This window comes from Portunus trituberculatus, chromosome 38, assembly GCF_017591435.1.
Source record: "Portunus trituberculatus isolate SZX2019 chromosome 38, ASM1759143v1, whole genome shotgun sequence".
In the NCBI taxonomy this organism is placed as follows: domain Eukaryota; kingdom Metazoa; phylum Arthropoda; class Malacostraca; order Decapoda; family Portunidae; genus Portunus; species Portunus trituberculatus.
In genome coordinates, this window is record NC_059292.1 from 33,281,543 (window position 1) to 33,294,042 (window position 12,500).

The 12,500-nt window shown below is 51.2% G+C and overlaps 1 protein-coding gene across 2 annotated transcripts in view; it reads right to left on the reverse strand.

The window, feature by feature from the left end:
* LOC123514853 overlaps positions 1 to 12,500 on the reverse strand; it is a 44,564-nt gene that overhangs the window by 21,054 nt on the left and 11,010 nt on the right. The window contains exon 1 of one of the 2 annotated variants that reach the window (XM_045273102.1): positions 1,865 to 2,432. The exons of the other annotated variant lie outside the window; for it this stretch is intronic. Within the exon in view, the coding sequence (XP_045129037.1) occupies positions 1,865 to 1,909 (45 nt within the window). The 5' untranslated portion in view covers positions 1,910 to 2,432. Of the gene's footprint in view, positions 1 to 1,864; positions 2,433 to 12,500 lie in introns of those variants that run through there. 2 annotated transcript variants of the gene reach the window in all.

Here is a 12,500-nt window from a genome sequence, read left to right on the forward strand (position 1 = left end):
TCCTCCTCCTCCTCCTCCTCCTCCTCCTCCTCCTCCTCCTCCTCCCACCCATCGTTAAAGCCCCGCCCACTGCTACCACCCTCCTCCTCCTCCTCCTCTTCTCATTGTTCCACCAACACCAAAACGACTTCATCACTCCCTTCTTCTCTACTGTTCTTCTTCTTCCTCCTCCTCCTCCTCCTCCTCCTCCTCCTCCTCCTCCTCCTCCTCCTCCTCCTCCTTACTCTTTTTCATCCCTAGAGGCAACGCTTGGATGTGCTTGATTATGTCACACCACACCTCCGCACACACACACACACACACACACACACACACACACACACACACACACACACACACACACACACACACACACAGCTTGGCTGGAGGTGCTTTGCTTACGTGTATACCTTTCTGTTATATTGCTTCTGAGAGCTGTTTATTTATCTTTTATTCATTTCTTTATTTTATTTTTTGTTTGTGTGTCATGGTTATGTATGTAATTTCATCACACCGCAATCGTACTTTCCTTTCATTTTCTCCCATCCTCCCACACACACACACACACACACACACACACACACACACACACACACACACACACACACACACACACACACACACACACACACACACACACCATGGTAAGCTTATTCTTCCACTACCTAGAATTCTGCCCTGCTATTCTTAGATTCACCTCTCGAGTCCTTGTGTTTCTGAGTCACGGATCTCATTCACGGGAAGAGCCCACGTAGCTCAGTGTTGGTGGCGTGGAGTGTGTATAGAAGAACCGTGTCTTTGAGGCCACCATTGATCTATTATTGGACCTTGCTCTTGCTCCTTCAGCCTTCAGTCTTTCTTCTTCGCTCCAGAAAGCGTGATTCACCTCTCTCATTATGCAGTCCTAGGGGAGCTACTTATGTGAGTGTGTGTCTGGAGGTGGGTGGTGGGTGGTGGGTTGTGTGTGTGTGTAATTTCCCTTGGTCGTCTGCTGGTCACTGAGCCAGTCTTCCCCATTACGGAGCGAACTCAGAGCTCATAGACCGATCTTCGGGTAGGACTGAGACCACAACACACTCCACACACCGGGAAAGCGAGGCCACAACCCCTCGAGTTACATCCCGTACCTATTTACTGCTAGGTGAACAGGGGCCACGCATTAAGAGGCTTGCCCATTTGCCTCGCCGCTCCCGGAACTCGAACTCGGCCCTTTCGATTGTGAGTCGAGCGTGCTAACCGCTACACTACGCGCGTGTGTGTGTGTGTGTGTGTGTGTGTGTGTTTTCAAGGTAAATGTACGTTTTGTTACAGTGATATTCAATCTTAATAACTGGGACACTACTATCACCATCATCATCACCGTCACCGTCACTGCCACCACCACCACCACCATCACCACCACAGCCAACAACATCAATATCAACAACGATAACAATAAATTAAATAAGATAACAACAATATTAACGACATACAACAACAATAACAACGACAACATCTACATCTACAACTACTTTTACCACCACCACCACCACCACCACCACTTCCGTTCCTCTCACACTCCTCCTCGAAGACTCGCAATAAAGACCACACAACACCACTAACTTTCGCACTCTACACACACATACACTTTAAGACTGCCTTATACACCGCGCCACGCCCTTCTGACCCACCCACCCGGCCCCTAACCACGCCCTGAACCATAACCACCACCACTGCCACCACCATCACCAAAACCACTACTGCTAATGCTATTACTACTACTACAATCGACTCCTACCATTACTAGAACTACAAATAAAACTACTACTACTACTACTACTACTACTACTACTACTACTACTACTACTACTACTACTACTACTACTACCATCACCACCTCCATTACCTTCATGGGAGTAGTGTCCACGTGATCAAAACAAGTCCCATTCATCCTGCAGGTAAACAAACGTTGCACGGCGCGGGAGATTTGTGTTGCGTTGCTAAAAGTCACGTTGCACCGTTGTAAAGTATAGTGTTGCACGGGAGAAAGGAAAGAAAGTATTGCACGACTAAGCTATTATTGCAGCAAGGAGGAAGAATACTCCTCTGGCGACGTGGGAAGATTATATTACACGAGAGATGAAAATACTGCACGGCTAGACGGAATATTGTTACACGAGGGAGACTAGTGTTGCAGAAAGAACAAGCTGGTGTCACTTGGGGAATAATCCGGTTTTGCACAATTTGAGATGCAATAGAGCACACATTCACCCGCAGGAGGGAAGCACATGCCACGCTGCTGGCTTGCTCGGGCACACCACGCCACGCCGCGCCGCACGCCACGCACACTGACCGGGTTGTGAGGGACGCGATCTGCAGATTTTCACTAAGCGTACACGGGTGGGTGAGTGAGGCAGGCGTTGGCGGAGAGAGAGAGAGAGAGAGAGAGAGAGAGAGAGAGAGAGAGAGAGAGACGGGGGGGAGAGGGAGAGAGGGAGAGGGATGGAGGAAGGGCACAAGGAGAGGGGGCGGGGTGAAGGATGGAGGAGGAGGAGGAGGAGAGGACATGGGTGGTGTGGGCAAGTTGTTGGTGTGGTAGGCAAGAAGCAAGGCACACATCCCTTACCCAAGTTGCCTGCTTCATGCCCTCCATTACTTCCTTACTCTTACTATTACTTTGTTTTCTCTCTCTCTCTTTCTCTCTTCTTTGTCCCTGCTGTCTTCTTTCTCCCCTTCTTCACTGTATTTGTTATGCACTCCTTCCCGTCCTCACTTCCTACTAGTTTCTTTAATTCCTAATTTTTTACTCCTTCTCTCTCTTCTTCACTCCTTTCCTTCACTCCCCGCTCTTCCTCACTCCTCTTCTTCACTTTTTGTTATCTTTGCTAGCTTCTGATCTTCGCTCACTTTTCCTCTTTTCACTCCTCTTTCTTACCTACTCCCTACTTTCCTCGCCCCTTCCCTTCCTGAATTCCACTTTTCTTCACACCCTCTTCTCCCCCTCCTTGCGTCCCTCCCTCCTTCATTCTCAATTTTCCCTCCTCTCTCCCTCACAACCATCCACCTTGGCATGTCTTCCAGTGCTAACCATAAACTGCAGAATTCTTTGTTGTAAATATTTAGAAACTGTATTCAGCCAGCCACTCAGCGACCATCCCTCCTATCCCCACTGCCATCCATACAGCTTCCTACTTCTCCTCCTGGTCCTCCTCCTCTCCCTCCTCCTCCTCCTTCCACCGCAGTGTTAGTACTCGTTACAGGAAGGGCGCTCATTGGTACACATGTGGTAATGGGGCGAGGAGGGATGGACATCATTCTGCAGTTCGCACATTACTTCCATTGTTTACACGGTGCTCCCGACACTCATGACCGCGCACCGCAAGTCGATATACTTTCCATTTTGCCACGAGAAAAAAAGGAGCGTGTGGTTTTCCCGGCTTGCAGTGATGCAGTATATTCGCCTTAGCTTATAGGTGTCAGGGCAGCGGCGAGGCGTGAACACACAGGTCAGGTTGTGGGGTTGCGGTGGTGCGTGGGTCTGCTTCGTGAGGGCGGCGTCGCGTTGGTGGTGCTGAGGCTGTTTCGTCAAGTTATTCAGCACAGCCGTGGGTGAATGGGAAGGAGAGTGAGAGGGAGAGAGAGAAGGAGAGGGAGAGAAGAGCGCTGACGTCACCATTACCCCCACCATCACCATCACCACCACCACCACCACCACCACCAGCCTTGCTTCCTGCTGGCGAGGCAAGGTGGTGGTGGGGTGTTTACTGTGCACGTCAGGAGTAACCGTCAAGGCCACACCGCTACGCCGCCTGTTTGCTTACGTCCACGATTTGCACATTAACCTAAAAACGCTCCCTGGCACATCCTGCCTTGCCACGCATGGGCGTTGGTTGGGTGCTTCGTGTCCCCGCCAGCAGTCTAAGGACTCGTGAATTGCTGCTTTCCTGTAGGCAGCAACACGTGCACATCCTCCGGCCAGGCGGTGGGCGTGGACACAATCTCTAAGCCTCTCTTCTCCTTGACTTCCCCATTGAAGACACACATATGACTCCCTTCACTTCAAAGGCATTGCCGGGGACTTAGAGAGAGTATCGCAGGGACACGCCTCCCTGTGCCTGGCAGTGAAAGGGTTAAGCCCTGCGAGGCTGCATCATCTCCCTCGCCAGGAAAGGGTCGCTCCCCTCCCTTCGCCTTGCCTCGCCTCGCCTCGCCCTTCCCATTCCGGAGCAGCGCTTTAGGCCAATACGTCTTCACAAAGCCAGGATCCGGTGGCTTGGCGGCATCATCCCTCGGCGCAAAAATACCGTTGTTGCCTCGTAACCCGCACCCCCCGCCAGGCCAGGAGGGAGGCCCAAGGCACCGCCGTACCAAGGAATCTTAGAGAAAGAATAATAATAATTCTACCGCCGTATAATGTTTCGCTAGGGACTGCTGAAGGCGTGGCGGGGCTGTGGGCGACAGGGCTCCTTGTTACCTGCTCCACTACCTTGTTATGTACGTCCGTGGCTTCCTGAGCGGCAGCACCTGATCGGAATAGGGAACAACACGGTAGTGGCGGACCTGTTACTGGGCCACCACACTGCCGGTGAATAATATTCAATGGGAGAAAGGTGTTACTTGTGTCTTGATTATCACCATCACCACATCTATCACCACACTGACTACTTCTACCTCTCATACCCACCACACCACACCACATTAGCTGACCACAACCATTACTGCTTCTGAATCCTCGCACTAACTGCTTCAGTAGCCTTCTTCAACCTTCCTTCCTTCCTTCCTTCCTTTCCTCGAGTCAACCATTACACCAAACTCTCGCTCTCCCTTCTCCCGTCGAAACAGAGGTGGTGGTAGTGGTGGTGGTGGCTGCGGCAGGGACGGCTATGGTGAATAATGGATGGGTGAGGCAGGTGTTTTATCGTTTCCGTGTCCTACCGTGCCTCCTACAACCCGTAACTGTCCCCAAGTCCCTCCGTCACTGACACACACACACACACACACACACACACACACACACACACACACACACACACACAGCTAAAATGACAAGGAAGTACGTAATTTTTTGTTTGCGATGAGGAGGAGGAAGGAGAAGAAAAAGTGGAGGAGGAGGAGGAGGAGGAGGAGGAGGAGGAGGAGCAAGGAGGACCTGAAGGAGACGCTCAGGGCGTAACAGGGTTATCGTGTATATGTCGCCAGTGACGTCACCACCAGCATGAATATTGAGTCACTTGTCAACCGGGCCTTCCTCATCTTCTTCCATCTCCTCCTCCTCCTCCTCCTCCTCCTCCTCCTCCTCCTCCTCCTCCTCCTCCTTTTATCTCCATCTCTGGCCTCCCCCACCCTGTCCTTCCTTCCCTCTCAACATACACACCTTCAGCTGCCACTCTTCGACTTACAGGAGAGTGGCAGAGATGGAGGACTAGCGATAGAGGTCTTGTCAGGCGGAGAACCAGTGTAGGGAGGATAAGTGAGGCCGGGCCGGAGTAGAGTAGAGCAAAGCAGAGGAGTGGTGAGAGGAGAGGAGAGGAGAGTGGAGCGTCCTTCGTAGCGGTCTCCATTCATTCTCCTTCACGGGTCGTTGGCATATCACCCTCCCTCCCCCGTAGACACACTTGAACTTCCTACCCTTCCTCCTTCCACGCTCCCTGCCGTTTCTTCCTCCTGCATCCTTCCCTTCCCGTCTTCCTTCCCCTGTTGCCCTTCCCCTCGGTGCCACGTCAGGGAAACAGGCAAAAGACGAAGGGCGAGCGAGAAGGGGCGTCAGACAGTGAGGGATTCTGATGCGCTGGTCTGTCATTGTCATGTAAGATGAACACAGCGCCAGGAGGATGCACTGGTCTGATTGGGTCGTGTCTCCAGGAGTGGCCACGATTCGGTGACGCGGTGATGTGGTGACTTCTCTCTCCTAAGCACCACTATCATATTTTTCCGCATTTGCTCGCTCCGTTTCGTTTTCTACTCTCTTTGGGCCACCTCGGTTCGTAGCGTTTGGCTGTTGGGGTTGGAGAAGAGTGGGGTGCTCTCCTCCTCCTCCTCCTCCTCCTCCTCCTCCGCCGCCGCCGCCGCCGCCGCTGCCTCTTGGTCTTCCCCCGTCTATTTCAGTCTCCTCGCCGGGAACTAGACGCCCCTAACAAGCTTCATTAGTGCTCGCGCGTAGGGAGGCCTCGGTGGAGCTTCGCATCCCAGTCCTGCTGCTGCTGCTGCTGCTGTTGTCTCTACTTCCTCCTCTGTTCCTCTTTCTTCTTCCTTTTCTGTCCGTACTCCTATTCTTGTCGTATTCCTATTTCTCTTTTTCCCTATTCCTTTTTTCTTTCCTTCTCGTGTGCCCCGTGTCCATTCTTGTTTTCCTTCCTGCTGCCGCTGACGTGGTCCTATTTCCTGCTCCCTCTGCTGCACCTGTTATTGCTTTGTGTTGGAGAAGGTCTCGAGGCCCAACCCCAGGATGTTTTGGCGTGTCCTCGTGTTTGGTCTCACAGCCAAACCCCGTGACCGCCTTGAGCCGGTGTGTGATATTGAATGAGAGCGACCATGAAAACGATAACCATCACAGCTATTTCTACCACTAATCATACCGCTACCATAACTGTATTACTGTTGTCACTAATACTATGCAACTGTCACTACCACTACCTTTGCTATCACTACCGTTTCTACCACCACCACTACCGCCACCGCCACCGCCGTCACCACTACCACGAACTCTTACACGATCGTTACTAATTACAGCCTCTAACTGTCGGCCCCCATCACTATATCCTTCCCTCTTTCCCACCACTCCCACCACCACTACCACCACTACCGCTGCCGCTGCTACCATGCACCGTACACGCACGATCTCTGTAGAGTCGATCGCCAGACATGTTCGTGCTACCTTGTCGTCACACACACACACACACACACACACACACACACACACACACACACACACACACGGCCCGGTAGCTCAGTGGTTAGAGCGCTGGCTTCACAAGCCAGATGACCGGGGTTCGATTCCTCGGCCGGGTGGAGATATTTGGGTGTGTCTCCTTTCACGTGTAGCCCCTGTTCACCTAGCAGTGAGTAGGTACGGGATGTAAATCGAGGAGTTGTGACCTTGTTGTCCCGGTGTGTGGTGTGTGCCTGGTCTCAGGCCTATCCCAAGATCGGAAATAATGAGCTCTGAGCTCGTTCCGTAGGGTAATGTCTGGCTGTCTCGTCAGAGACTTCAGAAGATCAAAAAGTGAATTACACACACACACACACACACACACACACACACACACACACACACACACACACACGTTCTGCAATCATCAACTGCCCTTGACCCCATGCCTCCCCCCAGCAGCTCCATCCCTTCATCGCGTGGCCGTGCCTTGTGTGGGTGCCACCACGCTCACCCTCCCCCTATCCCGTCCGTATATACCGCGGCAGTCTCCTCTGGGCTTAGTTCTTGAATATTTGAGAAGCACGTTGGGTTGTAAACAAGAGCGTGTAGCTGCCGGGTCGACGTGCAGGTCAGTGGGTGGCGACGAGCAGTCCTGTGGGATGGTGACCTCGCTGGGGACGCCGTGGCCTGCAGCTATAGAGTCAATTCCTCCCAGTATCTGACTCGGCTAAAACAATGGTACGAGTTTTTCTGAATATTTTTAAAGTAACTCCTATAAAGCTATTGTTGTGGAGGTAGTTTTCCTTATATTGCTTTGTGTTGTTTTAAAGTGTCGTGCAACGTCGGCACTGAGCGGAAAGGTAGAAACATTTTCCTGCGTGTCGTGTTGTTGTCTTCTTTTCCTTGTTCTTCCTTCTCTTACAATCGATATGGAAAGCCGTAATGGCGGCGACAATAGTGGCGGTAATAGCTGGGTTGTATTGTATTATTTTTTTTCCTCGAGGCGTTATGGCGGTGCGGTGCGGGGAGGGACGGTAGTGTGGGCCAGGGCGGGGGTGGCACGCCATTCAGGGCCGCTGGTCACCCGCCACCATGACCGCCTGAGTAGATCTGGAGCTGCCCAGCCATTATGGGGTTTTGCACGCGCTTACCGGGTGTCGGGCGTCGCTGCAGGCCGCCACGACACACCACGCCACGTTACGCCACGCCGCTTCACGCCACGCAATCTAATACTGCTCGCTCCCTCTTGCCTGTCCCGGGATGCCACACCGGTGACTCAGGCTGTCGCGGCGGCGGGAGCGTCACCGTGACATACCACTGATGATGATTTGATTGCCTGGTTGATGGAGTGATTGATAGACAGCTTCACTCCGGCGCCGTACTGCCTTGTATTTCCCGCCTAGCCTTGAAAACGAGGGTTACGGGTCCGCGCCGCATCGTCACCACCGCCGCCGCTACCGTCGCTCGGTCCTCCTGGCAAGACGGGAGAAACTTTGCGGGCGTAGATTAAACCTGACCTGCCGCTGCGGCCTGACCCAGCTCGTGGCCGTCCCATACCTGCCGCTGCAGACCTCCCCCTAACGCCCCACCTACAGTCCACCCACACACCACTGCTTCCCCCACTCAGCCACCAACACGCTCAAAACAAACGCATTCCATATCATTTTGTTGTGTTTTGTCTGTTCATTCCGCAACGCATACTCGTGCGCACCTCAAAACACCCACCCACCTACCCACCCACACACACACACACACACACACACACACACACACACACACACACACACACACACACACACACACACACACACACACACACACACACACACACACACACACACACACACACACACACACACACACACACACACACACACACACACACACACACACACACACACACACACACACACACACACACACACACAAGGTGGGCAGGATCCAACCAGCCTGGCCTCTCGCTTTTTTTGTCACATTGGTTATGTGATTGGTAAAACTGCCATCACAGGTAAGGTAATACCAAGGTCTCTTATGCATTCTTTTGAGTCAATATTAGAGCCATCTTGTGTTGCATAAACATGTGTAATGGTTAGCACGCTCGACCCACACTCGAGAGGGTCGGGTTCGAGTCCCGGAGGCGGTGAGGCAAATGGGCAAGCCTCTTAATGTGTGGGCCCTGTTCACCTAGCAGTAAATAGGTACGGGATGTAACTCGAGGGGTTGTGGCCTCGCTTTTCCAGTGTGTGGAGTGTGGTGTGGTCTCAGTCCTACCCGAAGATCGGTCTATGAGCTCTGAGCTCGCTCCGTAATGGGGAAGACTAGCTGGGTGACCAGCAGGCGACCGAGGTGAATTACACACTTACACACACACACACACACACACACACACACACACACACACACACACACACACACACACACACACACACACACACACCTGCATATTATTTCCTTATATAGATACACATTACAGATAGAAAACATAAAACAAAATTACATACATACATACATACATAAATACATACATACATACATACATACATACATACATAATAGCTACATACATACATGCATTCATTCATTCTCGCATAGATGAATACATGAATCTTTACACATAAGAGTAAACAAGCGGAAAGATAGACATTATACACACGAACACCTGCACATCACTATTCCTCCCATGAAATCTTTGGTAAACTAGAGAGAGAGAGAGAGAGAGAGAGAGAGAGAGAGAGAGAGAGAGCCTGGGAAGAGGTGAAGCAGGACAGGTGTGCGTGTGGGAGATGAGGGGAAAGAGGGTAACAAGCACACCATCCTGCTCACCTGCTGACCCGCCGAGGAGAGAGAGAGAGAGAGAGAGAGAGAGAGAGAGAGAGAGAGAGAGAGAGAGCAGGTTAAGGCGGCTGGAAGAAGGTTTATAAATTATTGATGAAGAGCCGATGGCCAGGTCTCTCTCCTCTTCCTCCTCCTCTTCCTCCCCTCTTCCGCCTGCTCTTCTTCCCTATTCCGCCCGTACACGAGGATCTCAGCGTTTTCTCTTTCTCTTGGCCTTTACACAGTTTCCTCTTCTTCCTCCTCATTATTCTCTGGCTCTTCCTTCCTCCTCCTCCTCCTCCTCCTCCTCCTCCTCCTCCTCCTCCTCCTCCTCCTCCTCCTCCTCCTCCTCCTCCTCCTCCTCCTCCTCCTCCTCCTCCTCCTCCTCTGCATTGCTCACTGTCTGTCTTTGTCTTCCTCTCTTTCATTCATTTATCCATTCACTCGTTTATACTTTCCTCTTCTTTTCTCTCTCTCTCTCTCTCTCTCTCTCTCTCTCTCTCTCTCTCTCTCTCTCTCTCTCTCTCTCTCTCTCTCTCTCTCTCTTCTTCTTTCTTCCTTTCTTTCTTTCGTTCATTCATTCTTTCTTGCTTTTCCTATCTATCTGTCTATCTATCCATTTATCTATCTATCTATCTATCTATCTATCTATCTATCTATCTATCTATCTATCTATCTATCTATCTGTCTATCTGTCTGTCTATCTACTTTTTTATCTGTTTATCTACTATCTATTTATCTATTTACCTTCACATGTGTTAATCTGTGTGTCTGCCTGCCTGTTCATTTTTACTGTCTTTCATTACTTCCCCTCTCTTCTCTCTCTCTCTCTCTCTCTCTCTCTCTCTCTCTCTCTCTCTCTCTCTCTCTCTCTCTCTCTCTCTCTCTCTCTCTTTCCCTTTCAGCGTGTCCCAAAGCCTCACATTTCACTGGGCGGAGTGATCAGCCTGATTACCCGCCGTCAGGGAAGCAACGCAGTCCTGACGTGTACACAGCTCTTCTGCCTCCTCTACCTCCTCCTCCTTTCCCCTCCTTTTCTCTACTCCTCGTGTTGTTGTCGTTGTTGTTGTTGTTGTTGTTGTTGTTGTTGTTGTTGTTGTTCCTTTCTTTCTTTCTTTTCTTTCCTTTCTTCCTTCGTTTCTTCCTTTCTTTCTTTCTTCCCTTTTTCACTTCTTTTTTCTTTTTTTTTCTTGGTCTCTCTCTCTCTCTCTCTCTCTCTCTCTCTCTCTCTCTCTCTCTCTCTCTCTCTCTCTCTCTCTCTCTCTCTCTCTCTCTCTCTCTCTCTCTCTCTCTCTCTCTCTCTCTCTCTGTTCTCTCTTCCTTCCTTTCTTCTTCTCTTCCGCTCTCTCCCCTCCCTCCCTTCCCTCCCTCCCTCCCTCCCTCCCTCTCTCCTTTCTTTTCTCTCATCTCCAATCTCCATTGTGTCTTAGCTACTTATAGCATCGCGTCGCCACCACCCACCACGGATATGTTTCCTCCTCCTACTCCTCCTCCTCCTCCTCCTCCTCCTCCTCCTCCTCCTCCTCCTCCTCCTCCTCACCTCCGTGGCGTCGCAGCTGGGGAGGACCAACACTAATTGGGAGTGAGGAGGAGGTAAAATTGGGGGGCGGTCGGGGTCTGGCTGGCGGACTGGCGGTGTTTGATATGCGTGCGTTGCAGGGCTGCAAGTGGCTCGTGTGTGTGTGTGTGTGTGTGTGTGTGTGTGTGTGTGTGTGTGTGTGTGTGTGTGCGCGTGTGTAAGTAACCGTGACTCACAACTGGCAGAATCGCAGCGGAAGACCTCCGCTCCCTCCCCCTTTTACCACTATCGTCGTAACCTAACCCCACGTGGGATGCATTCACTCACTACTTCCCATCACCTAAACCACCACCACCACCACCTCTTACCCTCCTGACTGTTTTTACCCCCGTCTCTCCCCCTCGGCGCTCCCTCTCCTCCTCCCTCGCCCCCACCAGGGAATCTCACGTGTGTCGGAGGCTGTCACTGCACATTTTGATCTGACGGAGGCAAGATGTAAGTGGTGTTCATCTGCCTTCGGGGACTGAGGGAGGAGGGGTCGTGAGGCTGGTGCAAGAGGGAGCCGAGGTCAGGAAGGAGGAAGGAGAGGTGGGAGGAAATGAAGAGGGAGAGATGTATGAGAGAGGTAGGGCGGGAGGGAATGGAGAGGAAAGGAATTTAGGAAGTGGGTTAAGAGGAGATGAAGGAAGAAACGTAAGAAAGGAAGGGAGTGAGAGAGGAAAGAGCGAATAAGGAGAGGAGAGAAAGAAGGGATCAGTGGGTGGAAGCGAATGAGGGAAGTAATGTAGGGGAGAGAAAATGTGTGGAGGTTACATCAGGAAGGAGGCAAAATAGGAAAGAAGAATTGAATGAATGAATGAATAAATGAATAAAAGAGAAAAAAATAGAAAAAAGGAAAAACAAAAGAAGGAAATGCATGATAGAAAAAAAAACAATTAAGTAAAAAAACAAGATTGATATTAAGCAAGGAATATTAGACTCCCAACGCTGTCACACACACACACACACACACACACACACACACACACACACACACACACACACACACACACACACACACACACACACACACACACACACACACACACACACACAGAGCACCCTAAGTGACGTCACCGATGAATAAGACATGAGGGTGTTCCTGTTCTTGTGAGGATGGGAACGTAGAGCAACTCATTTACATTTTTATTTGAGGCGGGAGGATGCTGCTGCCTGTGTGTGTGTGTGTGTGTGTGTGTGTGTATGAGTGAATGAGTGCGTCAGCGATGGGCGTTAATTGCCATCTAAATTGCTGCTCTCATCGGGGTCTAATGATAGTATCCCTCCCTCCCCCTCCTT